Source organism: Alligator mississippiensis, chromosome 1 (assembly GCF_030867095.1).
Source record: "Alligator mississippiensis isolate rAllMis1 chromosome 1, rAllMis1, whole genome shotgun sequence".
Taxonomy (NCBI): domain Eukaryota; kingdom Metazoa; phylum Chordata; order Crocodylia; family Alligatoridae; genus Alligator; species Alligator mississippiensis.
The window spans coordinates 480,286,754-480,313,389 of NC_081824.1; the positions used below are offsets into that span (position 1 = coordinate 480,286,754).

The window sequence follows — 26,636 nt, forward strand, 5'->3', positions numbered from 1 at the left end:
AGTCCGAAGCGAGGTATGATTTCTCGTAGGAGTGCCTTGACCACCTCTCGGGCTTGGGCAGTCCGACATGGGAAGCACGCAACCCAATTAGAGAAAGTGTCCACAAAGACAAGGAGATATCTCATCCCCTGTTGCCGGGGTAACTCAGTAAAATCCACCTGCCATTCTTCTCCTGGCCCATTGCCTATTCTCTGATGTCCTGAAGTTTCTTTTCTCCCTCCTTTTGGGTTATTTCTCTGGCAGACCTCACATGTCTCTGATACCTTCTTGGCAGCCTCTCTTAATCCCACTCCAGTTACATAGTGACTGATCCACCTTATCAGGGCCCTGGGTCCGTAGTGGGTGCCATGATGGGCTCTCTTTACTACCACATGAAGCCAGGCAGCTGGGATGATAATGCGGCCGTCCTTTGCTACTAGCCACCCGTGCTTCCCCTTCTTTGCTTGAAACTCTCTTATCAATTGTTTGTCTCTTTCCCCATACTGTGCTGTCACAGGCTGGTATAAGTCTGGGAGGAGAGGTAACAGATTACTTACTTCGGGCAGCAAGTCTGTCTGAGGTCTTTTAGCTGCTCTCTTTGCTGTAGCATCAGCAAATCGATTACCTTTTGTGGAGGGGTTGTTTTCTTTTTGATGTGCTTTGCAATGCATTACCGCCACCTCCTTTGGTTCCCAGACTGCCTTGAGGAGAGCTTTTATCTGCTTGCTATGCTTAATGCCTGTTCCTTTAGAATCAAGTAGACCCCGCTCTTTCCATAGCGCTCCGTGAGCATGTAAAACAAGGAAAACATATTTAGAGTCAGTATAAATATTGACAGTTTTGTTGGTCGCCAATTGCAAAGCCCGAGTCACAGCAATGAGTTCAGCCTTTTGAGCTGAAACAGATGGGTTTAAAGGTCCTGCTTCTATCACATTCTGTGTAGTCACGATAGCGTATCCGGATTTTCGAATTCCATTCTCCATACTCGAGCTGCCATCAGTGTAAAACTCCAGGTCAGCTTTTTCAAGAGGTCTGTCTCTCAAATTTGGTCTTGAAGAATAAACAGTTTCCAATGTTTGCAAACAATCATGCACAAGATCTGGTGTGTCCCCCATAGAAGGCAACAGTGTTGCTGGATTTACAGTGCGAGAAATGGCCAATTTTGGATCCCCAAGCTCCTCAAACCCACAGACCACTATCCCATGCTCCTTATTCATGTGGGCACCAATGACACAGCTCGGAGCACTCCCAGCCAGGTCATGAGGCGCTACAGGGATTTGGGAGCAGGGCTTAAGGGTCTGGGGGCACAGGTGGTGTTCTCGTCGATCCTCCCAATCTCAGGCTATGGGCTGAGAAGGGACAGGAGGATCTATGTGGTCAACCAAAGACTGCGGCACTGGTGTCGTCAGGAAGGCTTTGGCTTTCATGACCACAGCCCGCTCTTTGGCGAGAGAGGCAGCGAGCTGCTGGGAAGAGATGCTCTCCACCTCTCTCCCCTAGGGAGGAGGCTCTTCTCAGCCAGACTGGCTGACCTGCTCCACCGGGCTTTAAACTAAGCCTGCTGGCGGACGGGGGGACGACCGCCACTGCTGGCCCGCTGAGCAAATCTTGCAAAGCCAGCGGATCACGGCACTCAAGGGAGTCCAACCCAGCCCCAGTCCTGGTAAAATCTGTGGGCAAGGAAGGAGCCCCCAGGGGGCACTTGCCTGCCTGTACACAAATGCCAGGAGCTTGGGGAATAAGCAGGAGGAGCTCATCCTCCTGCTCAGTGCAAACAATTACGATGTCATAGGGATCACGGAGACCTGGTGGGACTCCACCCATGACTGGACCACGGGGATTGATGGCTATACCCTGTACAGGAGGGATTGTGTAGAGAAAAGGGGGGGGGGGTGTAGCTCTCTATGTTAAGGAAAGCTACACGTCCCTGCAAGCCGATATTGGCGACCAGGTTGGACGGCTGGAGACCCTCTGGGTTAAAATCCGTGGGGAACACAGCACAGGGGACACAATGGTGGGAGTCTACTACAGACCTCCCACCCAAAGTCCTGAGCTAGACCAGGAGTTTGCCCAGGAACTGGCTGAGGCAGCTTGCTCCGGGACCATGGTTGTCATGGGTGACTTCAATTACCTAGAAATCTCGTGGGAGGATCGCTCAGCAAAATCTGAGCGGTCGCAAAGCTTCCTTTCGTGCGTGGATGACCTCTACTTGACTCAAGAAGTCTATGGGCCAACGAGAGGCAAAGCGCTGCTCGACCTGGTGCTGGCTACTGGGGATGACCTAGTCGGCAACCTAGTGATCGATGCGAAGCTGGGTGACAGCGACCACGAGCTGATCACCTTCACCATCCGCTGAAAAGCTGGCAAGTCAGTCAGCAACACGCAAGTCCTTGACTTCAGGAAAGCCAACTTTGACAAGCTCAGGAGGCTTGTCAGTGAGGCCCTAAGGGACTGTGACCACAGGGAGAGGGGAGTTCAAGAAGAGTGGTTGCTCCTCAAGGGAGCGATCCTCAATGCACAAACTAAGTCTATTCCATCTCGGAGGAAAGGCAGCAAGAGGGCACAGCAGCCCCCCTGGCTCTCCAGGGACCTAGCAGACCTCCTGAGGCTAAAAAGAAAGGCCTACAAAGGATGGAGGATGGGAGTCACCTCCAAGGAGGATTATTCTGCACTGGTCCGGTCCTGTAGGGAGCAGACCAGGAAAGCCAAGGCTGCAACTGAACTCCAGCTAGCTTTGAGCATCAAGGACAATAAAAAGTCCTTTTTCAGATATGTGGGGAGCCGGAGGAAAAGCAGGGGCAACGTTGGACCCCTGCTGAACCAGATGGGGCAACTGACAACTGACGCCCAGGAAAAAGCCAACCTATTAAATAGGTACTTTGCGTCGGTCTTTCATCAGCCCCATGGGACGCCCGTGCCTGCTACAGGGCCGGGAAGTCCGGGTGAGGACGGATCTTTGAAAACTCTTGGCGCTCTGGTGTAGTGCCTGAAGACTGGAAGAAGGTCAACGTGGCCTATCTTCAAGAAAGGGAGGAAAGCGGATCCGGCTAACTATAGGCCCATCAGCCTGACTTCTATCCCGGGGAAGATCTTAGAAAAGTTTATTAAGGAGGCCATCCTTAATGGACAGGCCGACGTCAACATCTTAAGGGATAGCCAGCACGGGTTTGTTGCGGGTAGGTCTTGCTTGACCAATCTCATTTCCTTCTACGACCAGGTGACCTATCACCTGGACAAGGGAGATGAGATTGATGTCATATATCTTGACTTCAAAAAAGCCTTCGATCTGGTGTCCCATGATCGTCTCTTGGAGAAACTGGCCAGTTGTCGCCTTGGGTCCCCCACGATCCACTGGCTGCAAAATTGGCTCCGGGGTCGGACCCAGAGGGTAGTAATTGATGGAAGTCACTCATCGTGGTGTCCTGTGACCAGTGGGGTCCCCCAGGGCTCTGTCCTTGGACCCATACTGTTCAACATCTTCATTAATGATGTGGACACTAGAGTCAGAAGTGGACTGGCCAAGTTCGCCGATGACACCAAACTTTGGGGCAAAGCATCCACACCAGAAGACAGGCGTATGATCCAGGCTGACCTGGACAGGCTCAGCAGGTGGGCGGATGAGAATCTGATGGTGTTCAACACCGATAAGTGCTGCGTTCTCCACCTTGGGAAAAAAAACCTGCAGCATCCTCATAGGCTCGGCAGTGCTATGTTGGTTAGCACTATGGAAGAAAGAGACTTGGGGGTCATCATTGACCACAAGATGAACATGAGCCTGCAGTGCGATGCTGCGGCTAGTAAAACGACCAAAACGCTGGCTTGCATCCATAGATGCTTCTCAGGCAAATCCCGGGATGTCATTCTCCCCCTGTACTTGGCCTTAGTGAGGACGCAGCTGGAGTACTGCGTCCAGTTTTGGGCTTCACAATTCAAAAAGGATGTGGAGAAGCTTGAGAGAGTCCAGAGGAGAGCCATGCGCATGATCAGAGCTCAGGGAAGCAGACCCTACGACGACAGGCTGAGAGCCCTGGGGCTCTTTAGCCTGGAAAAGCGCAGGCTCAGGGGTGATCTGATGGCCACCTACAAGTTTATCAGGGGTGACCACCAGTATCTGGGGGAATGTTTGTTCACCAGAGCGCCCCAAGGTATGACGAGGACGAATGGTCACTAACTACTGCAAGATCGTTTCAAGCTGGACATAAGGAAGAATTTCTTTACTGTCTGAGCCCCCAAGGTCTGGAACAGCCTGCCACCGGAGGTGGTTCAAGCGGCTTCATTGAACACCTTCAAGATGAAACTGGATGCTTATCTTGCTGGGATCCTATGACCCCAGCTGACGTCCTGCCCTTTGGGCGGGGGGCTGGACTCGATGATCTTCCGAGGTCCCTTCCAGCCCTAATGCCTATGAAACTATGAAACCTATGAATTTTATTTCAGGCTTATCTAGGAGGATGGCCTGATATCGAGCCATTCATCCCGGGGTTAACCAGTTCCCTCCTTTCTGTTCCAGGAGTGTAAGCACTGCATGAGGCACATATACAGTCATTTCATGGCCTAGGGTTAACTTTTCAGCTTCTTGTATTAGCAGACAGGTAGCAGCAACAGCCCAGAGACAAGCAGGCCATCCACATGACACAAAGTCTAATTTTTTAGAAAGATATGCCACTGGTCGTTGCCAGCTACCCAATTTCTGTGTTAAGACTCCCACGGCTACCCCACCTCGGTCATGCACAAAAAGGGAAAAAGGCTTACTCATGTCCGGTAGTCCTAAGGCGGGTGCTTCAATGACAGCCTGCTTTAACTGGCAGAATGCTTGCTCACACTCTTCAGTCCATTCAAGCACCTTTTCATCACCTTGTGTAGCTTCATACAGAGGTTTTGCAATAACCCCAAAATTTGGAATCCAAATCCTGCAAAAACCTATTGTACCTAAGAATCCTCGTAGTTGTTTCTTTGTTATTGGGGGTGCCAGCTGGCATATAGCTTCTTTTCTTTCAGGCAACAGGGCTGTCTGACCAGGCTGTAATTCACATCCCAAGTATGTTACCTTCTGGGACATGGGCTGCATTTTACTTCTGGATACTCGGTATCCTTCTTGACCCAGAAAATTAAGGAGGCAAATTGTTCCTTCCAGGCAGCTTCCTTCAGTGGTGGCTGTTAAAAGCAAGTCATCCACATATTGCAGAAGAGCACAGGACAGTGACAGTTTTAGCCTACGTAAATCCTTGCTTAATGCAGTGCCGAATAGGGTTGGGCTGTTTTTAAATCCTTGGGGTAAAACAGTCCAGCACAACTGAGTCTTAATGCTAGTATCTGGGTCTTCCCATTCAAATGCAAATATTTCCTGAGATCCCCTCTCTACCGGTATACAGAAGAAAGCATCTTTTAAATCAATAACCGTAAACCAGTTATGATCTGGGTTCAAAGCAGATAGCAAGGTGTACGGATTAGGCATTACTGGGTATATACTCACCACCACTTTATTTACAGCTCTCAAGTCTTGGACGAAACGATATTCATTACTCTTAGGCTTCTTCACAGGCAAGATGGGTGTGTTAAAAGCTGATGTACATTCACGGAGAAGGCCATACTCCAGGAACCGTTCAACTAACGGCTTCAGTCCTTTCCTGGCTTCCATCCGCACTGGATATTGTTTTATATATGGAGGCTGGGCCCCTGGCAAAAGTTGAATCTTCACAGGGTCAGCATTTTTAGCCTTCCCGGGTCGGTGACCTGCCCATACCCATGGAACAACAGCATCGAGCAGGGGTTGAGGAATATCCGGTGTACTTTCCTCTTGGAGAAGGCCGAGAAGGCAAGCCTGCAAATGCCACCCCTTTTCAGGAGGCACTGTTAAAAACATTTGCCCATCCTGGAACGACAACGTAGCTTGCAGTTTACAGAAGAGGTCTCTCTGTAGGCAGTCTGGCATGTACAAGAATTGATGGGTAACTTCGGCCTGCCCAAGATTACAGGTCATTGGCTGTAGGAAGGGTCGTGTTACTGCCTTCCCTGTAACCCCTACCACTGGCACAGTCTTTTTACTTAAAGGTTTCAGTTTTTGAGTTAAGACAGAATGGGCAGCACCTGTATCGACGAGAAAATCTACCAATTCATCTCTGTCCCTTAGTTGCATTTTAACCAGAGGCTCGTCAGGGGACACTGGGATCTGGGTTATCTTTCCCTCCCGGGCCTCCGGTCCCTTTCAGTCTGAATCCCTTCCAAAAGTGAACAATCCACTGCTCTCCTCTTTTTTCTTTTCACCTTCCCCAACTTTCCGATAAGGGCATTCCCGCTTCCAATGTCCTTTTTGTTTGCAAAAGGCACATTGATCTTTCTCTAACGGACCCCGTCTCTGAGGCTGTCTCCAGGATCCCTCATCTCTAGGTTTTCCCGTGATTGCAGCTGCCATTAGGGCTGCTTGGATTTTCATCTTTCTCTCCTCTTTCTTGTCCTGTTGCTTTTCCTGAACACTTTCTCGGTTAGTAAATACTTGGTAAGCAATGTCTACTAGTTGGGAAATAGGCATACCTGTTGCTCCGTCTGTCTTCTGCAATTTCTTTCTAATGTCCTGTGCACTCTGACCTATAAAGATCATATTTACCATGCGAGCGTTCGACGCATCCTCCGGATCCTCATGAGTGTATTGCCTGAAAGTAGTGTAAATTCTTTCCAAAAAAGCACTCGGGGTCTCATTAGTCTCCTGTCGAACCTCATACACCTTACTGAGATTCTGAGGTTTTTTCACAGCATCTCTCAATCCTCGGAGGATATATTCTCGATAGGCACGGATGGAGGTCATATCTTGGCCTGGTTTCCAATCTGGCTCCTGGATGGGGATATGATCGTCTCTATTTCCTTGCAGGTTCCCTGCAGTAATTTCCTTTTCCACGTACTCACGAGCTTTGTTCACTACAATTCTCCTTTCCTCTGGTGTCAACAGGATATCTAAAAGAGACTGAACATCTGCCCAGGTTGGGTTATGGGTAATGAAATCGTTTTAAACAGGTTTCGTACCTTTCCAGGATTCTCTTTCAACCTGGGGTTATTGTTCTTGCAATTATACAAATCTGATGTAGTGAAAGGAACATGCACAAAGGTTCGACGGTAGGTTGGCTCACCGTCATCTTCGGGAGGCCTGGGTACCACTTGTTCTCTTAGGGGAAATACCCCATTTCCCTTCCCACGGCCAGGATCAGATTCCCTGTGATGTTTTCCCTTAACCCTGGAGTCTGCTCCTAACTGTACTCTCCACCCACCTCCCGGGCTTATATCAGGAGAAGTCGGGGAGTCTGGAGATTGCCAAGCACCTGACGGCCATGGTTGGTGCTGTTCCAGATCCCTGGGTCAGGGAGTATTCTCAGCTTCTGCCTCGGGGGGGGGGGGGGGGAAGAAGCAGGAAGAGCAGATGCCAATGAGGAATCAGATGAATCAGGAGGAGGAGGGGGAAAAGGAAGAGAATAAGGTAAAGGCAACAGGGGGAGGGGGAGCCTCCGGCTCCGGACAGTCCAGGACAGGATTTGCAGTTGGTCGAGCCACAGCCATCACACAGATCCCAAACCCCTCCCCCAATCCACATTCCTCCAAAATCTTCTTATCTCTACAAAGAGACATAAACGCTTGCGCATACATCAATTTCTCCCATTTACCATTCTGCTGGCAGAACAAAATCAATTGTAAGATGGTATTATAATTAACACTTCCCTCCCGAGGCCAATATTCTTTATCATCTAGCTGATAGCATGGTCACGCAGTTTCACAGAAGAATTTAGCTTTCTTAGTCATAGGATCCCCACCAAACTCTGCCCAATGTCCCAATTCACAAGAGAGGGGGGTACATTTCCTAACCTTACTGTTAATAGTACCCATCTCAGGGCTGCCTTCCCGGTTCTGACCGTCCGACTTACCTGGGATCCAGGGATCTGTTCTTAGTCCTCGTCCTCACAGGGGAAAAATCACTGGTCTTGGACTCGGGCCAGACAGAATACTTACAGAGATAATCCCAGGCAGGCGTACTGACGGTAGGCCTTATGCCTTTTCTACACTCTCACCCAGGTGCCTGTTACTGATACTTTCACTCTATGGTGTTGCACCATTAGGCTACTGCCGCCTCAGCGATCCAGCTCCTCCTGAAGCAAAAGTCTCACCGGGAAAAGAAATCCTGGGGCGCGCCTGGCATTTGATAAGGAAGAGCAAATCAGCTGGTCGTCAGTTAGTCCGGGCAAAGCTTATCTAAGGCAGTCCCATCTGGGTCGCCACAAACTGTTAGGCCCCAGCTCAAGTCTGGGTTCGTGCCCGGTATGCAAAGGCCAATAAAGATACCAGGGGTGAAAGTATAAAGAAGATTTATTGCTAGCAATAAAAGGTGCAAGCGGAATAATTTCCCAGAACAAGCACACTAGATTTCAATCCTAAGCCTCTTTTATACAGGAGTTTTAAACCTTCGTAAGCATCCTTGTTTGCTAATTGGCTATAAAGGAGTGACGCAAGGAGTTCTTTACTGAGCATGTCTCTATACCTGTGTTTTAGCTATGTATCTCATTAACATACATGCATGTTTCATCAGCATATCTTTTGCCCACCTAGGGGCGTGATTTTTAGTATTTTAATGAGCTCTTTGACCCAGTACTCTGATTCTGCTTTTGTTTTCAAGCCTCCTTTATCTAAGACTGTCTGCTCCTTATCATTGCAGATGGGCATTCCTCACGTAACATTCACTTTTGCTTAGGCTTTGCATAGTAGTTTCTAGGTCAAACCTCACACTGTGAGCCCCAAAGCCCTATAAGAGCTCCCTGTGGGGCGCTGTGCTCCCGCTCAGACACTAGTGGCAGTGCTGTGCTCTGCCTGTCTATCACGCTCATGGTGGCTTAGTTGTTTATGGTGACTCCAGTTTTCGACAGACTTTATGAACCAGTGTTTTTTGCCATATACCCCCCTGACTTGGGAGGTAACTTCTTCCTGAGCACATGCTTCTTAATTGATATACTCCTAAGTGCATGAGCAACACCCACTATCCCAGCACCCAGGAGGTCTTTTAGTACCAGTAGGGGCACCAGGCCACCTGGGCAAGTCTCTGTGCTACAGCACGACTTTCAGTTACCCCCTGTCACAGTGGCAGGAGTCAGAGGAGACCAGATAGGGGGATGGCTCAGTTGGAAGAGACCTTTAGATCAGGTCCTGGAGGGGATAGGAAAAAGTGTGGCAGTTTGAACCACGCGATGGAGCAGGTCATTCCCAGGCAACAGGGATGTGGTGTGCAGGGAAAATAATACAAACCTGCCTGTCAGCCCATTTCCTTATGTGCATCATCACAGCACTATGGCAGGAACCTCACTGTAAATTGGACAGGGTAAAATCTCATCTCTAACCTTTCTCTCCCCAGGGACTCTGCAATCCAAGCTGGAAAATGAGAAAAGTGAGTGTCTGAGGCCAGTTATATGTGCTACCAGGAGGGTGATTTCAGAGACACCACAGGGTGAATCTCACCTCTCCCATCCCCTACCCCAGGCAGGGTGTTCTCCATCCACATTCCTACCTCTTCTCCCTCCCCTAGGCCTACCTTTGCTGAGCTCCCTTATGTCCCTCCTGCCTGGTGCTTTCTAGGAAACAGCAATCAGGGCCAGGTTTCTTTCACCATCACCTTGTCCTCCCAGTGCCCCCAGTCCAGGGCTCCATTGCCCCTTTCTGCTGCCCTGTCTGGGGTGCTGCGTGTGAGCTCCCTGGGGCAGGGCCTGTCCCCATGTGCTGTGTGTGGAGGGGGCAGCATGTGTGGGCAGAAGCCAGAGAGGAGGGAGCTTTATTAGTTATGGCAGGATAAAATAAAGGCCAGTATCAGAGACGGGGCTGTCAGGATGGAGAGAGGAGGCTGGATCCTGCACGTCCTGAGTGCATGGAGGAGCAACAGCACCAGGGCACGGCTGGGAGGTGCAGACCCAAGGGAGGGAGGAGGCTTGCACATGCCAAGCCTGTGGGGACGTGTGACGGTGCCATTTGTGGATAAGAGCTCTCTAGAGGTGCAAGTATGTGCAGGGTCCTGCTCTGGACTGGGACCTCCTCAGTGCAGGGACGGGTGGTCTGATAGTCTAGAGTCTGCACGTACAGGGCCTGGCACAGGACGGCTCATTCTCAGTCTGCAAGTGCAGGGCCCAGGACGGTGTGATGTGCAGCCTGGAAGGGCTACTGGCCCCTTGATATTAGTGATAACAGGAGTGGAAGCAAGAGACCCCCGTGGGGTTTTGGAGCTGAAGGAAAGGCACGGGCCTGGAAGAGTTGTAGGTAGGAGGGTGCAGAGGGTGGGGGGTGAAGAGAGAGGTAGGCAGGGAGCTGCAGGCATCAGGCTGAGATGGGGCTGGGGTCCGTCATGGAGCCAGGAAACCCTTCACTGTGTCCTGTAGTCAAAGGGGACTAAAGCATGGGATGGCTCCTTTGGAAGAGACATTTTGGAGGGGATAGGAAATAGTGGGGCAGTTTGAACCATGCCCTGGAGCAGGTCAGTCCCAGGCAGCAGGGATGTAGTGTGCAGGGATAATAATACAAACCTGCCTGTCAGCCCATTTCCTTATGTGCATCATCACAGCCCAACCCTGCCTATGGCAGGAACCTCACTGTAAACTGGACAGGGTGAAATCTCATCTCTAACCTTTCTCTCCCCAGGGACTCTGCAATCCAAGCTGGAAAATGAGAAAAGTGAGTGTCTGAGGCCAGTTATATGTGCTACCAGGAGGGTGATTTCAGAGACACCACAGGGTGAATCTCACCTCTTCCCATCCCCTACCCTAGGCAGGGTGTTCTCCATCCACATTCCTACCTCTTCTCCCTCCCCTAGGCCTACCTTTGCTGAGCTCCCTTATGTCCCTCCTGCCTGGTCCTATCTAGGAAACAGCAATCAGGGCCAGGTTTCTTTCACCATCACCTCATCCTCCCAGTGCCCCCAGCCCAGGGCTCCATTGCCCCTTTCTGCTGCCCTGTCTGGGGTGCTGCATGTGAGCTCCCTGGGGCAGGGCCTGTCCCCATGTGCTGTGTGTGGAGGGGGCAGCATGTGTGGGCAGAAGCCAGAGAGGAAGGAGCTTTATTAGTTACGGCAGGATAAAATAAGGGCCAGTATCAGAGACAGGGCTGTCAGGATGGAGAGAGGAGGCTGGATCCTGCACGTCCTGAGTGCATGGAGGAGCAACGGCACCAGGGCATGGCTGGGAGGTGCAGACCCAAGGGAGGGAGGAGGCTTGCACATGCCAATCCTGTGGGGACATGTGATGGTGCCATTTGTGGATGAGAGCTCTCTAGAGGTGCAAGTATGTGCAGGGTCCTGCTCTGGACTGGGACCTCCTCAGTGCAGGGACGGGTGGTCTGATAGTCTAGAGTCTGCACGTACAGGGCCTGGCACAGGACGGCTCATTCTCAGTCTCAAGTGCAGGGCCCAGGATGGTGTGATGTGCAGCCTGGAAGGGCTACTGGCCCCTTGATATTAGTGATGACAGGAGTGGAAGTGAGGAGACCTCTGTGGGGTTTTGGAACTGAAGGAAATGTACGGGCCTGGAAGAGTTGTAGGTAGGAGGGTACGGAGGGTGGGGGGTGAAGAGAGAGGTAGGCAGGGAGCTGCAGGCATCAGGCTGAGATGGGGCTGGGGTCTGTCATGGAGCCAGGAAACCCTTCACTGTGTCCTGTAGTCAAAGGGGACTAAAGCATGGGATGGCTCCTTTGGAAGAGACATTTTGGAGGGGATAGGAAATAGTGGGGCAGTTTGAACCATGCCCTGGAGCAGGTCAGTCCCAGGCCACAGGGATGCGGCGTACAGGGAAGCTAATGAAAACCTGTCTGTGCCCATCTCCTTACGCGCACCATTACAGCCCAGTCCTGCTCATGGCAGGAACCTCAGTACAAACTGGACAGGGTGAAATCTCATCTCTAACCTTGCTTTCCCCCAGGACTTCTGCAATCTAAGCTGGAGAGAGAGAAAGGTGAGTGTCTGCAGTCAGTTATATGTGCTACCAAGGGGATGATTCCCAGAGACACAACAGGTTGCCATCTCACCTCTCTTGCCCTTCTCTCCCCAGAGGCCCTGAAGTCTGCCCTGGAGAGTGAGAAAGGTGAGTGCCAGGGACACGTGGGAGGTCTTAAAGAGTTCCTGTGACAATTTATAGCAAAAAAAAAAAAATATATATATTGGAATTGGGCTAAAGCTGGAGCAGACAAGAGCTCTGACCTGAGCTGAAGGGAGCCCGTGACCCCAAGTAACATCCCTCACAGCACAGGGAGCCCCTCACTCATCCCAGGGACATGGCTGCACCTGCCAGTCCCAGGGGAAGCTGTGCTGAGCTCTTGTTCAGACACGGAAGAAAGGTGCTTTCTTCAGGCCCGTTAGCTCAGTCAAGCCGGCTCAGGTCTGTGCATGGCCTTGCAGGGGACAGAGCTAAGAGCATTCACGTGATTATAGCAGGGCAGGTGACAGCCTGCTTTGATCCCTGCCCAGGACCATCTCCATTTCCACTGCAGACCCCAGCTCTGGTGGGGAGGGACCGGGGTCTCTCAGCACTGTGGCTATTAGGCCAGGGCTCCCTGAGCCCACAGCCCTGAGCAGCCCTCACCCACCTGGTCCACATCAATGCAGGAGACAGGGAGACCTGACCAGCACGTAGCAGGATCCGTCCTCGTACAGGATCCCCTGGGCTCTGGCCCATCCATGGGCTGCAGTGGGTCGAGGGGCAGGACTTTACCCTGGAGCACACAACCAACGTTAACCCTGCCCTGTCTGGACCCCAGGTATTAGTCCCAAAGTCCTGCAAAGTGCAGGGTTGAGTCTGCAGGTTTCAATCAAGGGATCACGGCTACTAAAAATGGCTCAGGGGTTCTCCCCCGTCAGGGTGTCAGGGCAGGGCAGAGATAAGGGGGTTTAGGTGCCTTAACTGCATTTCCAGCCTGTAACCTGCTACCACTTCTCTTCAGGTTCCCCTCAGCTTTCCTGGGGGTGTAACTCTGGGAGGGGGCTGACTCCACCACCCTTGCAGTGCACTGCCCCCATAACTTACTGACAGCTCCTTTCACCCATCTGGAGGGGCAACGGGTTTGGGGACCCAGGTGTGCTGTGGCCAAGGGGACAGTGAGGGACAGCCCCTGCATGCATAGGTAGGAGTCGAAAGGTCATTGCTTGGCGCTCTTCATCACTGTGTCCAGTCTCCATCCGTGTAACACGTCTCTCCTGCTGTTTGTTTCAGAGAGGCGGCGTGCAGACAAAGGTAACTTTTCTTCATGGATTTCCCCGGGGAGGGAAGGGGGAGGTCTCGTGCTGTGCAGCTGGTGTCCCAGCAGCTCTTCAGGGCTCCCTCTGCCTTGGAGCAGAGGCTGTGTGTGATGTGTGCTGAGGAGATGCCCAAAAACCTCTTCCCCCAGCACCCCCAACCACTGCTCTTTCCCCCCGGTGCAATGCTGCGTGGGAGCCCCAGGCCAGGGCTTGTCTCCACATGCAACGGGCTAAAGGGCAGCATGCATGTGGGGGCTGGAGAGGAGGGGATGGCTTCACTGTGGCAGAAGAGGAGGGATGGTGAGAAACTGGGCTGCCAGGATTTAGAGGCCAGATCATGGAGGAAGGAAGGGAGGAGCAGCTTTTGGGAGTGGGAGTGTGGGGGGCAGGTGCAAGGAGAGAGGAGTCGGAGACCCCCCGAGACTGTGTGGCTGAGTGAAGGGAGGAGGGTAAATGAGGGCTGAGCTGTGGAGAAACCCCCAGAAGACAGGAGAGGGAGGAAGAGGAGGCAGGCGCCCTGGCAGAGGTGGTGGAAGGGCAGGCAGGGAGGTGGGAGTGCTCGGGAGCCCAGCGAGGACAAGGCATCTTGCTGGAGAGGAGCTATAAGGGGTGGGGTGTCCTGGAGCCAGGCAGCCGAGCCCGGTGCCCGGGTGTCTGTGCAGAGCCTGGTGAAGAGGATGTCCCCAATGCAGGCGGGACAGCAGAGCCGGGTCCTGCCCACACAGCACATGGCCCTGGCCTGGACTCGGCTGGATGCCTGGAGCACAGATCTGCAGTGTGTGTCCATGTCCGCGGGTGGGGAGAGGCGGCTGCACCTGGGCCCGGGCCAGGGAATTTGTGGGACTCCAGGTTAATTCTCCTTCTCTTTCACCTTGCCACGGAGTATGAAGCAATGAAAAGTAAGTGCCTTTTACTGCCTCCCTGACACCCTGACTTCACTGGCAACACCCTGGGACCCAGCCACACGTCCCTCCCCATCTCCAGGGAGGTCTTGTGACAAGGACACTTCTGTATGAAAGGATCCAATCCTGGGTGCAGTCCCAGGCCTGCAGCCCTGCTTCCTTGGGTCCGGTCTAGCCCCTGTGGCCCGTTCCCTCTCCCCTCCCCACACGCTGTGTGACTGGCACTGACTGGCCCAGGGGCCCATAGGCTGGGACCCAAAGTCTCTCCAGCCTCCACAACCCCCCACACTCACCCAATTTCCCTGTTGACCCCTTTACACCCAGCCCTTGTGCCTTCATCCTCTGGAGCCTGTGCAGAGCCCAGCGCTGCCCCTGGCTCCGAGGCGCTAGGCCCCACATGGGTGCAGGTCCTGTGTCCAGCAACCCCCTGAGTGCTGGGACCTCGCGCTGCAGCCGCCTCTGCCCTGAAACCACCACTGACCCCTCAGCCTCTGGTGCCACAAGGCTTAAGCCCAGCCTTTCCCCATGGCTGCCAAGGTGTGAGCCTGTATGGATATGTGATGGTAGAGCACGGCACACGGAGACCTTGCACACAGGGTCTGAACACCCCCAGCTCTTCACTGAACAGCACAGGAGATGCACGTTTCTGGACAAAGATAACAAGCTCTGCACACGTTTTGCTCCCCAGCTGCCTTGTCTCCAGGGAGCATCCTTGGGGTTCGAGCCTCTAGGATCCCTCTTGTCTTTTGAACCATGGAGTGCTTCAGCTCAGCTTTCCTGACCCCAGCTAAGTCTGGAGCCCAGCCTGCCCTCCTGGCCTCTCATCTCTCTCTATCCACAAGCTCAGCTCTCCTGCCCAGGCCTGCCTCTGTCTTGCCCCAAAGCCCTGATGAGGCTCTGGCAGTCTGGGCATTGCCCCCAGATCCACTCCCTTCCCAGAGGGAATGGGAAGTTTCAGGCTCAGGGATTGTAGAGAAGCATCCAAGACTAAGGTTAGGGGTCCCAATCCCACAGACTGTACTCAGGCAACATGCCCACTGAAGCCAACATGGGTTGCATCCAGCATAGGACAGATTTGTCAGTAAGGATCATGGCTACTGACCAGAATTGACACCTCAAGAATTTTTTTTGCTGACCATCTACAAACTTTTTACTAACACCCATGCTTTTTATTACTGATGTTTTTACTGACCTATGCTTTATATAATGTAAATATAACCCTTCTGCCAGACCTTGGAAGGCAGTGACAAGGTGGGCTTCAAAAAGGGATTAACACTAACCATAGGGCAAAAGTTTGGTTCTCAGTATAACGTTTGCAGATTTTAAGTGGGAAAAAATGTCCTTGTGTTGGCAGCCCTGCTTGAGTGCAGGTGTGGTGTTTCCATCTGGTGCCCCCACCCCAGGGGCCCCTCCTCACCGCCCCTCCCCCATTCTGAGACCTCTAATCACACCCTACATCCACCCCAGCACACCTCCTAGCCTTACCCTGCAGCTCCAACCCCCGCCCCATTCTGGATCAGAGCTCCACCCACTCCCTCTCCCCATCCTGACACACAGCTTCTTGCCAGCTGCACCACTGTACCTTCCAGGTGGGCAGCTGTTAGAGGCAGGGGATGGCCAAAGGGGCCCAGCAGCAGCACATGGCTGGGAGGGAGGAGAGCTCTAGGCTGGCTCCTGTGAGCCCCAAAGCCCTATAAGAGCTCCCTTTGGGGCGCTGTGCTCCCACTCAGACACCAGGGGCAGTGCTGTGCTCTGCCTGTCTATCACGCTCATGGTGGCTTAGTTGTTTATGGTGACTCCAGTTTTCGACAGGCTTTATGAACCAGTGTTTTTTGCCATATACCCCCCTGACTTGGGAGATAACTTTTTCCTGAGCACATGCTTCTTAATTGATATACTCCTAAGTGCATGAGCAACACCCACTTTCCCAGCACCCAGGAGGTCTTTTAGTACCAGTAGGGGCACCAGGCCACCTGGGCAAGTCTCTGTGCTACAGCACGACTTCCAGTTACCCCCTGTCACAGTGGCAGGAGTCAGAGGGGACCAGATAGGGGGATGGCTCATTTGGAAGAGACCTTTAGATCAGGTCTTGGAGGGGATAGGAAAAAGTGCGGCAGTTTGAACCACGCGATGGAGCAGGTCATTCCCAGGCAGCAGGGATGTGGTGTGCAGGGAAAATAATACAAACCTGCCTGTCAGCCCATTTCCTTATGTGCATCATCACAGCACTATGGCAGGAACCTCACTGTAAACTGGACAGGGTGAAATCTCATCTCTAACCTTCCTCTCCCCAGGGACTCTGCAATCCAAGCTGGAAAATGAGAAAAGTGAGTGTCTGAGGCCAGTTATATGTGCTACCAGGAGGGTGATTTCAGAGACACCACAGGGTGAATCTCACCTCTCCCATCCCCTACCCCAGGCAGGGTGTTCTCCATCCACATTCCTACCTCTTCTCCCTCCCCTAGGCCTACCTTTGCTGAGCTCCCTTATGTCCCTCCTGCCTGGTCCTATCTAGGAAATAGCAATCAGGGCCAGGTTTCTTTCACCATCACCTCATCCTCCCAGTGCCCCCAGCCCAGGGCTCCATTGCCCCTTTCTCCTGCCCTGTCTGGGGTGCTGCATGTGAGCTCCCTGGGGCAGGGCCTGTCCCCATGTGCTGTGTGTGGAGGGGGCAGCATGTGTGGGCAGAAGCCAGAGAGGAAGGAGCTTTATTAGTTACGGCAGGATAAAATAAGGGCCAGTATCAGAGATGGGGCTGTCAGGATGGAGAGAGGAGGCTGGATCCTGCACGTCCTGAGTGCATGGAGGAGCAACGGCACCAGGGCATGGCTGGGAGGTGCAGACCCAAGGAAGGGAGGAGGCTTGCACATGCCAATCCTGTGGGGACATGTGATGGTGCCATTTGTGGATGAGAGCTCTCTAGAGGTGCAAGTATGTGCAGGGTCCTGCTCTGGACTGGGACCTCCTCAGTGCAGGGACGGGTGGTCTGATAGTCTAGAGTCTGCACGTACAGGGCCTGGCACAGGACGGCTCATTCTCAGTCTCAAGTGCAGGGCCCAGGATGGTGTGATGTGCAGCCTGGAAGGGCTACTGGCCCCTTGATATTAGTGATGACAGGAGTGGAAGTGAGGAGACCTCTGTGGGGTTTTGGAACTGAAGGAAATGTACGGGCCTGGAAGAGTTGTAGGTAGGAGGGTGCGGAGGGTGGGGGGTGAAGAGAGAGGTAGGCAGGGAGCTGCAGGCATCAGGCTGAGATGGGGCTGGGGTCTGTCATGGAGCCAGGAAACCCTTCACTGTGTCCTGTAGTCAAAGGGGACTAAAGCATGGGATGGCTCCTTTGGAAGAGACATTTTGGAGGGGATAGGAAATAGTGGGGCAGTTTGAACCATGCCCTGGAGCAGGTCAGTCCCAGGCCACAGGGATGCGGCGTACAGGGAAGCTAACGAAAACCTGTCTGTGCCCATCTCCTTACGCGCACCATTACAGCCCAGTCCTGCTCATGGCAGGAACCTCAGTACAAACTGGACAGGGTGAAATCTCATCTCTAACCTTGCTTTCCCCCAGGACTTCTGCAATCCAAGCTGGAGAGAGAGAAAGGTGAGTGTCTGCAGTCACTTATATGTGCTACCAAGGGGATGATTCCCAGAGACACAACAGGTTGCCTTCTCACCTCTCTTGCCCTTCTCTCCCCAGCGGCCCTGAAGTCTGCCCTGGAGAGTGAGAAAGGTGAGTGCCAGGGACACGTTGGAGGTCTTAAAGAGTTCCTGTGACAATTTATAGCAAAAAAAAAAAAAAAAAAAAAATTGGAATTGGGCTAAAGCTGGAGCAGACAAGAGCTGTGACCTGAGCTGAAGGGAGCCCGTGACCCCAAGTAACATCCCTCACAGCACAGGGAGCCCCTCACGCAGCCCAGGGACACGGCTGCACCTGCCAGTCCCAGGGGAAGCTATGCTGAGCTCTTGTCCAGACACGGAAGAAAGGTGCTTTCTTCAGGCCCGTTAGCTCAGTCAAGCCGGCTCAGGTCTGTGCATGGCCTTGCAGGGGACAGAGCCAAGAGCATTCACGTGATTATAGCAGGGCAGGTGACAGCCTGCTTTGATCCCTGCCCAGGACCATCTCCATTTCCACTGCAGACCCCATCTCTGTTGGGGAGGGACCAGGGTCTCTCAGCACTGTGGCTATTAGGCCAGGGCTCCCTGAGCCCACAGCCCTGAGCAGCCCTCACCCACCTGGTCCACACCAATGCAGGAGACAGGGAGACCTGACCAGCACGTAGCAGGATCCGTCCTCGTACAGGATCCCCTGGGCTCTGGCCCTTCCATGGGCTGCAGTGGGGCGAGGGGCAGGACTTCACCCTGAAGCACACAACCAACCTTAACTCTGCCCTGCCCGGACCTCAGTGCTATTCCCACAGCCCTGATCAGTGCAGGATTGGGTCTGCAGGTTTCAGTGAAGGGATCATGGTTACTAAAAATAGCTTAGAGGTCCCCCCTTCCTCAGGGTGTCAGGGCAGGGCAGAGATAAGGGGGTTTAGGTGCCTTAACTGCATTTCCAGCCTGTAACCTGCTACCGCTTCTCTTCAGGTTCCCCTCAGCTTTCCTGGGGGTGTAACTGGGAGGGGGCTGACTCCACCACCCTTGCAGTGCACTGCCCCCATAACTTACTGACAGCTCCTTTCACCCATCTGGAGGGGCAACGGGTTTGGGGACCCAGGTGTGCTGTGGCCAAGGGGACAGTGAGGGACAGCCCCTGCATGTATAGGTACAGTGGAAAGGCCATTGCTTGGTGCTCTTCATCCCTGTGTCCAGTCTCCATCCGTGTAACACGTCTCTCCTGCTGTTTGTTTCAGAGAGGCGCCGTGCAGACAAAGGTAACTTTTCTTCATGGATTTCCCCGGGGAGGGAAGGGGGAGGTCTTGTGCTGTGCAGCTGGTGTCCCAGCAGCTCTTCAGGGCTCCCTCTGCCTTGGAGCAGAGGCTGTGTGTGATGTGTGCTGGGGAGCTGCCCAAAAACCTCTTCCCCCAGCACCCCCAACCACTGCTCTTTCCCCCCGGTGCAGTGCTGCGTAGGAGCCCCAGGCCAGGGCTTGTCTCCACATGCAACGGGCTAAAGGGCAGCATGCATGTGGGGGCTGGAGAGGAGGGGATGGCTTCACTGTGGCAGAAGAGGAGGGATGGTGAGAAACTCGGCTGCCAGGATTTAGAGGCCAGATCATGGAGGAAGGGAGGAGCAGCTTTTGGGAGTGGGAGTGTGGGGGCAGGTGCAAGGAGAGAGGAGTCGGAGACCCCCCGAGACTGTGGGGCTGAGTGAAGGGAGGAGGGTAAATGAGGGCTGAGCTGTGGAGAAACCCCCAGAAGACAGGAGAGGGAGGAAGAGGAGGCAGGCGCCCTGGCAGAGGTGGTGGAAGGGCAGGCAGGGAGGTGGGAGTGCTCGGGAGCCCAGCGAGGACAAGGCACCTTGCTGGATAGGGGCTATAAGGGGTGGGGTGTCCTGGAGCCAGGCAGCCGAGCCCGGTGCCCGGGTGTCTGTGCAGAGCCTGGTGAAGAGGATGTCCCCAAGGCAGGCGGGACAGCAGAGCCAGGTCCTGCCCACACAGCGCATGGCCCTGGCCTGGACTCGGCTTGATGCCAGGAGCACAGATCTGCAGTGTGTGTCCATGTCCGCGGGTGGGGAGAGGCGGCTGCACCTGCGCCCGGGCCAGGGAATTTGTGGGACTCCAGGTTAATTCTCCTTCTCTTTCACGTTGCAGCGGAGTATGAAGCAATGAAAAGTAAGTGCCTTTTACTGCCCCCGTGACACCCTGACTTCACTGGCAACACCCTGGGACCCAGCCACACGTCCCTCCCCATCTCCAGGGAGGTCTTGTGACAAGGACACTTCTGTATGAAAGGGTCCAATCCTGGGTGCAGTCCCAGACCTGCAGCCCTGCTTCCTTGGGCCCGGTCTAGCCCCTGTGGCCCGTTCCCTCTCCCCTCCCCACACGCTGTGACTGGCACTGACTGGCCCAGGGGCCCATAGGCTGGGACCCAAAGTCACTCCAGCCCCCACAACCCCCCACACTCACCCAATTTCCCTGTTGACCCCTTTACACCCAGCCCTTGTGCCTTCATCCTCTGGAGCCTGTGCAGAGCCCAGCCCTGCCCCTGGCTCCGAGGCGCTAGACCCCACATGGGTGCAGGTCTTGTGTCCAACAACCCCTTGAGTGCTGGGACCTCGCGCTGCAGCCGCCTCTGCCCTGAAACCACGACTGACCCCTCAGCCTCTGGTGCCACAAGGCTTAAGCCCAGCCTTTCCCCAAGGCTGCCAAGGTGTGAGCCTGTATGGCTATGTGATGGTAGAGCACGGCACACAGAGACCTTGCACACAGGGTCTGAACACCCTCTGCTCTTCACTGAACAGCACAGGAGATGCACGTTTCTGGACAAAGATAACAAGCTTTGCACACGTTTTGCTCCCCAGCTGCCTTGTCTCCAGGGAGCATCCTTGGGGTTCGAGCCTCTAGGCTCCCTCTTGTCTTTTGAACCATGGAGTGCTTCAGCTCAGCTTTCCTGACCCCAGCTAAGTCTGGAGCCCAGCCTGCCCTCCTGGCCTCTCATCTCTCTCTATCTGTTAGGCCCCAGCTCAAGTCTGGGTTCGTGCCCGGTATGCAAAGGCCAATGAAGATACCAGGGGTGAAAGTATAAAAAAGATTTATTGCTAGCAATAAAAGGTGCAAGCGGAATAATTTCACTCTACAAGCACAGCGCACATGCAATACTGAGCCCCTTATATACAAGAGTTTGAATCTTCATAAGCATCCTTGTTTGCTAATTGGTTATAAAGGAGTGACGCAAGGAGTTCTTTACTGAGCATGTCTCTATACCTGTGTTTTAGCTATGTATCTCATTAACATACATATATGTTTCATTAGCATATATCTTCTCCGCCTAGGGGTGTGTTTTTTAGTATTTTAATGAGCTCTTTGTTCCAGTAACTCTGATTCTGTTTTTGTTTTCAAGCTTCCTCTATCTAAGACTGTCTGCTCCTTATCATTGCAGATGGGCATCCGACACATAACATTCACTTTTGCTTAGGCTTTTCATAGTAGTTTCTAGGTCGAACCTTACATATCCACAAGCTCACCTCTCCTGCCCAGGCCTGCCTCTGTCTTGCCCCAAAGCCCTGATGAGGCTCTGGCAGTCTGGGTATTGCCCCTAGATCCACTCCCTTCCCAGAGGGAATGGGAAGTTTCAGGCTCAGGGATTGTAGAGAAGCATCAAGACTAAGGTTAGGGGTCCCAATCCCACAGACTGTACTCAGGCAACATGCCCACTGAAGCCAACATGGGTTGCATCCTGCATGGGACAGATTTGTCAGTAAGGATCATGGCTACTGACCAGAATTGACACCTCAAGAATTTTTTTTGCTGACCATCTACAAACTTTTTACTAACACCCATGCTTTTTATTACTGATGTTTTTACTGACTTATGCTTTATATAATGTAAATATAACCCTTCTGCCAGACCTTGGAAGGCAGTGACAAGGTGGGCTTCAAATATAGGGATTAACACTAACCATAGGGCAAAAGTTTGGTTCTCAGTATAATGTTTGCAGATTTTAAGTGGGAAAAAAATGTCCTTGTGTTGGCAGCCCTGCTTGAGTGCAGGTGTGGTGTTTCCATCTGGTGCCCCCACCCCAGGGGCCCCTCCTCACCGCCCCTCCCCCATTCTGAGACCTCTAACCACACCCTACATCCACCCCTGCACACCTCCTAGCCTTACCCTCCAGCTCCAACCCCCGCCCCATTCTGGATCAGAGCTCCACCCACTCCCTCTCCCCATCCTGACACACAGCTTCTTGCCAGCTGCACCACTGTACCTTCCAGGTGGGCAGCTGTTAGAGGCAGGGGATGGCCAAAGGGGCCCAGCAGCAGCACATGGCTGGGAGGGAGGAGAGCTCTAGGCTGGCTCCTGTGAGCCCCAAAGCCCCATAACAGCTCCCTGTGGGGCGCTGTGCTCCCGCTCAGACACCAGGGGCAGTGCTGTGCTCTGCCTGTCTATCACGCTCATGGTGGCTTAGTTGTTTATGGTGACTCCAGTTTTCGACAGACTTTATGAACCAGTGTTTTTTGCCATATACCCCCCTGACTTGGGAGGTAACTTTTTCCTCAGCACATGCTTCTTAATTGATTTACTCCTAAGTGCATGAGCAACACCCACTTTCCCAGCACCCAGGAGGTCTTTTAGTACCAGTAGGGGCACCAGGCCACCTGGGCAAATCTCTATGCTACAGCACGACTTCCAGTTACCCCCTGTCACAGTGGCAGGAGTCAGTGGGGACCAGATAGGGGAATGGCTAATTTGGAAGAGACCTTTAGATCAGGTCCTGGAGGGGATAGGAAAAAGTGCAGCAGTTTGAACCACGCGATGGAGCAGGTCATTCCCAGGCAGCAGGGATGTGGTGTGCAGGGAAAATAATACAAACCTGCCTGTCAGCCCATTTCCTTATGTGCATCATCACAGCACTATGGCAGGAACCTCACTGTAAACTGGACAGGGTGAAATCTCATCTCTAACCTTTCTCTCCCCAGGGACTCTGCAATCCGAGCTGGAAAATGAGAAAAGTGAGTGTCTGAGGCCAGTTATATGTGCTACCAGGAGGGTGATTTCAGAGACACCACAGGGTGAATCTCACCTCTCCCATCCCCTAACCTAGGCAGGGTGTTCTCCATCCACATTCCTACCTCTTCTCCCTTCCCTAGGCCTACCTTTGCTGAGCTCCCTTATGTCCCTCCTGCCTGGTGCTATCTAGGAAATAGTAATCAAGACCGGGTTTCTTTCACCATCACCTCATCCTCCCAGTGCCCCCAGCCCAGGGCTCCATTGCCCCTTTCTGCTGCCCTGTCTGGGGTACTGCGTGTGAGCTCCCTGGGGCAGGGCCTGTCCCCATGTGCTGTGTGTGGAGAGGGCAGCATGTGTGGGCAGAAGCCAGAGAGGAGGGAGCTTTATTAGTTATGGCAGGATAAAATAAGGGCCAGTATCAGAGACGGGGCTGTCAGGATGGAGAGTGGAGGCTGGATCCTGCACGTCCTGAGTGCAGGGAGGAGCAACGGCACCAGGGCACGGCTGGGAGGTGCAGACCCAAGGGAGGGAGGAGCCTTGGACATGCCAATCCTGTGGGGACGTGTGATGGCGCCATTTGTGGATAAGAGCTCTCTAGAGGTGCAAGTATGTGCAGGGTCCTGCTCTGGACTGGGACCTCCTCAGTGCAGGGACAGGTGGTCTGATAGTCTAGAGTCTGTACGTACAGGGCCGGGCAGAGGACGGCTCATTCTCAGTCTGCAAATGCAGGGCCCAGGACGGTGTGATGTGCAGCCTGGAAGGGCTACTGGCCCCTTGATATTAGTGATGACAGGAGTGGAAGCAAGAGACTGCCGTGGGGTGTGGAGCTGAGACAAAGGCACGGGCCTCGAAGAGTTGTAGGTAGGTGGGTGCAGAGGGTGGGGGGTGAAGAGAGAGGTAGGCAGGGAGCTGCAGGCGTCAGGCTGAGATGGGGCTGGGGTCTGTCATGGAGCCAGGAAGCCCTTCCCTGTGTCCTGTAGTCAAAGGGGACTAAAGCATGGGATGGCTCCTTTGGAAGAGACATTTTGGAGGGGATAGGAAATAGTGGGGCAGTTTGAACCATGCCCTGGAGCAGGTCAGTCCCAGGCCACAGGGATGCGGCGTACAGGGAAGCTAATGAAAACCTGTCTGTGCCCATCTCCTTACGCGCACCATTACAGCCCAGTCCTGCTCATGGCAGAAACCTCAGTACAAACTGGACAGGGTGAAATCTCATCTCTAACCTTGCTTTCCCCCAGGACTTCTGCAATCTAGGCTGGAGAGAGAGAAAGGTGAGTGTCTGCAGTCAGTTATATGTGCTGTCAGGACCCAGGGCAGCCGGCCAGCAGCTCTCTCTGACTCCCACCCGGGCAGATAAGGGTCCGGGGCCTTAGAGGGCCGTCAGGCGGGTACTTGTGACGCGTGGAGTGGGATTAATTAGGCAGACGCTTATCGGTTGCAAAGTAAGATTATTTATTTACGCCGTCAAGGTGGTGAATAGCGGAGGTTAGAGATACTTGGTTAGTTATAGGTTAAGGTTCGAAGGTCGTATGTCGGTCTGTATAAAAGTCTTTGATCGGGCAGATAAACGGAGAAAAAATCGGGCCTGCAGGTCATTGATTTACGTCTGATAAGGTCGAGACGGGGGAGACTGACAAGCGATTAATTTGTGAGTTATTCTTACGCGTACGTTCAGAGGTTTTTTTAGGTGTGTGCGCGGAGGTCTCCCGTTCTTCACGGAAGTGAAGATGGGTTTTATTTGTGTTATAGCCAGTTGCTTTTCGTCACGTCATAAATTTAATTAGAATCGCCAATTATCTAGCGGTCTTCTCTAGGGTTCTATCTCACAGGGTTATTCCCTGTTTTCTTTGACCAGTTATAATGATTTATGTACAGCACAGAAGGCTAAGTTTCATTTCTAGTTAGTGTCGCAGTTATAAATCTCTTTTTGACATGCGCAGCAAAAAAAAAAAGCGGTTACTATCATTATTGTTAACCCTTAGTTAACCTAGTGCAGAAAAAAACTGTTTTGAATGGTTTTACTTGTTTGTGACATGGGCACTACTTAATTTGGTTGTGACATGTGCTACCAAGGGGATGATTCCCAGAGACACAACAGGTTGCCATCTCACCTGTATTGCCCTTCTCTCCCCAGCGGCCCTGAAGTCTGCCCTGGAGAGTGAGAAAGGTGAGTGCCAGGGACACGTGGGAGGTCTTAAAGAGTTCCTGTGACAGTTTATAGCAAAAAAAAAAAAATTATTGGAATTGGGCTAAAGCTGGAGCAGACAAGAGCTGTGACCTGAGCTGAAGGGAGCCCGTGACCCCAAGTAACATCCCTCACAGCACAGGGAGCCCCTCACGCAGCCCAGGGACACGGCTGCACCTGCCAGTCCCAGGGGAAGCTGTGCTGAGTTCTTGTCCAGACACGGAAGAAAGGTGCTTTCTTCAGGCCCGTTAGCTCAGTCAAGCTGGCTCAGGTCTGTGCATGGCCTTGCAGGGGACAGAGCTAAGAGCATTCACGTGATTATAGCAGGGCAGGTGACAGACGGCTTTGATCCGTGCCCAGGACCATCTCCATTTCCACTGCAGACCCCATCTCTGTTGGGGAGGGACCAGGGTCTCTCAGCACTGTGGCTATTAGGCCAGGGCTCCCTGAGCCCACAGCCCTGAGCAGCCCTCACCCACCTGGTCCACATCAATTCAGGAGACAGGGAGACCTGACCAGCACGTAGCAGGATCCGTCCTCGTACAGGATCCCCTGGGCTCTGGCCCTATCATGGGCTGCAGTGGGGCAAGGGGCAGGACTTCACCCTGGAGCACACAACCAACCTTAACTCTGCCCTGCCCGGACCTCAGTGCTAGTCCCACAGCCCTGATCAGTGCCGGATTGGGTCTGCAGGTTTCAGTGAAGGGATCATGGTTACTAAAAATAGCTTAGAGGTCCCCCCTTCCTCAGGGTGTCAGGGCAGGGCAGAGATAAGGGGGTTTAGGTGCCTTAACTGCATTTCCAGCCTGTAACCTGCTACCGCTTCTCTTCAGGTTCCCCTCAGCTTTCCTGGGGGTGTAACTCTGGGAGGGGGCTGACTCCACCACCCTTGCAGTGCACTGCCCCCATAACTTACTGGGCAGCATGCATGTGGGGGCTGGAGAGGAGGGGATGGCTTCACTGTGGCAGAAGAGGAGGGGTGTGGAGCTGAAAGAAAGGCATGGGCCTGGAAGAGTTGTAGGTAGGAGGGTGCAGAGGGTGGGGGGTGAAGAGAGAGGTAGGCAGGGGGATGCAGGCATCCGGCTGAGATGGGGCTGGGGTCCATCATGGAGCCAGGAAGCCCTTCCCTGTGTCCCGGGTATCTGTGCAGAGCCTGGGGGGCAGGGAACACAACCTCAGCAGCCCGGACAGCAGAGCCAAGGCCCGACCCCGCAGCAGGTGGCTGGGGCTGGAGGACAAATCAGTGCCAGTGTCCGTGTCCTCCGGGGCAGACGCTGCTCTCAGCTGTGCTGGGCCAGGGACTTTGTGGGGCTCCACACTCATTCTTGCTCTCTCACTTTGCGGGGGAACACGAGGCAATGAAGGGTAAATGCACTTTACTGGCTTCACTGATGCTCTGGCTACATTGGAAACACTGTGAGAGCAACCCATGTCCGTACCCATCTCCAGAGAGGCCTCGTCACAAGGACTGATCTGCATGAATGGACCCAAACCTGGGCACCGTCCAAGGCCTCGCCCTCATTGCAGTGCCTGCCTGGGGCAGCCTGTGCCCTGTGGCCCCTGCTGCCTTCACCGCATGCACAAGCATGGTCAGACCCATGTGTAGTCACAGCGTGGTCGGCCCCAGATGGACACTCACCAGCAGATCCAGCATTGGACCTGTGGGGTCTGGGCAGAGGGTGAGGTGTGGGGCCCTCCCTGTGCCACCCCACGCTGGGCCATCGTCACTGAT

General features: G+C 53.5%; 1 protein-coding gene across 1 annotated transcript in view; it reads left to right on the forward strand.

Moving 5' to 3' along the window:
- Positions 1-26,636, forward strand: part of LOC106737791 (butyrophilin subfamily 3 member A2-like) — a 52,474-nt gene that overhangs the window by 17,930 nt on the left and 7,908 nt on the right. The window contains exons 11-22 of the mRNA XM_059723303.1: positions 9,362-9,394; positions 11,904-11,936; positions 12,033-12,065; positions 13,191-13,211; positions 16,413-16,445; positions 17,683-17,715; positions 17,812-17,844; positions 18,968-18,988; positions 19,867-19,887; positions 22,689-22,721; positions 23,958-23,990; positions 24,854-24,886. Coding sequence (XP_059579286.1) covers positions 9,362-9,394; positions 11,904-11,936; positions 12,033-12,065; positions 13,191-13,211; positions 16,413-16,445; positions 17,683-17,715; positions 17,812-17,844; positions 18,968-18,988; positions 19,867-19,887; positions 22,689-22,721; positions 23,958-23,990; positions 24,854-24,886 — 360 coding nt within the window. The remainder of the gene's footprint in view (positions 1-9,361; positions 9,395-11,903; positions 11,937-12,032; positions 12,066-13,190; positions 13,212-16,412; positions 16,446-17,682; positions 17,716-17,811; positions 17,845-18,967; positions 18,989-19,866; positions 19,888-22,688; positions 22,722-23,957; positions 23,991-24,853; positions 24,887-26,636) is intronic.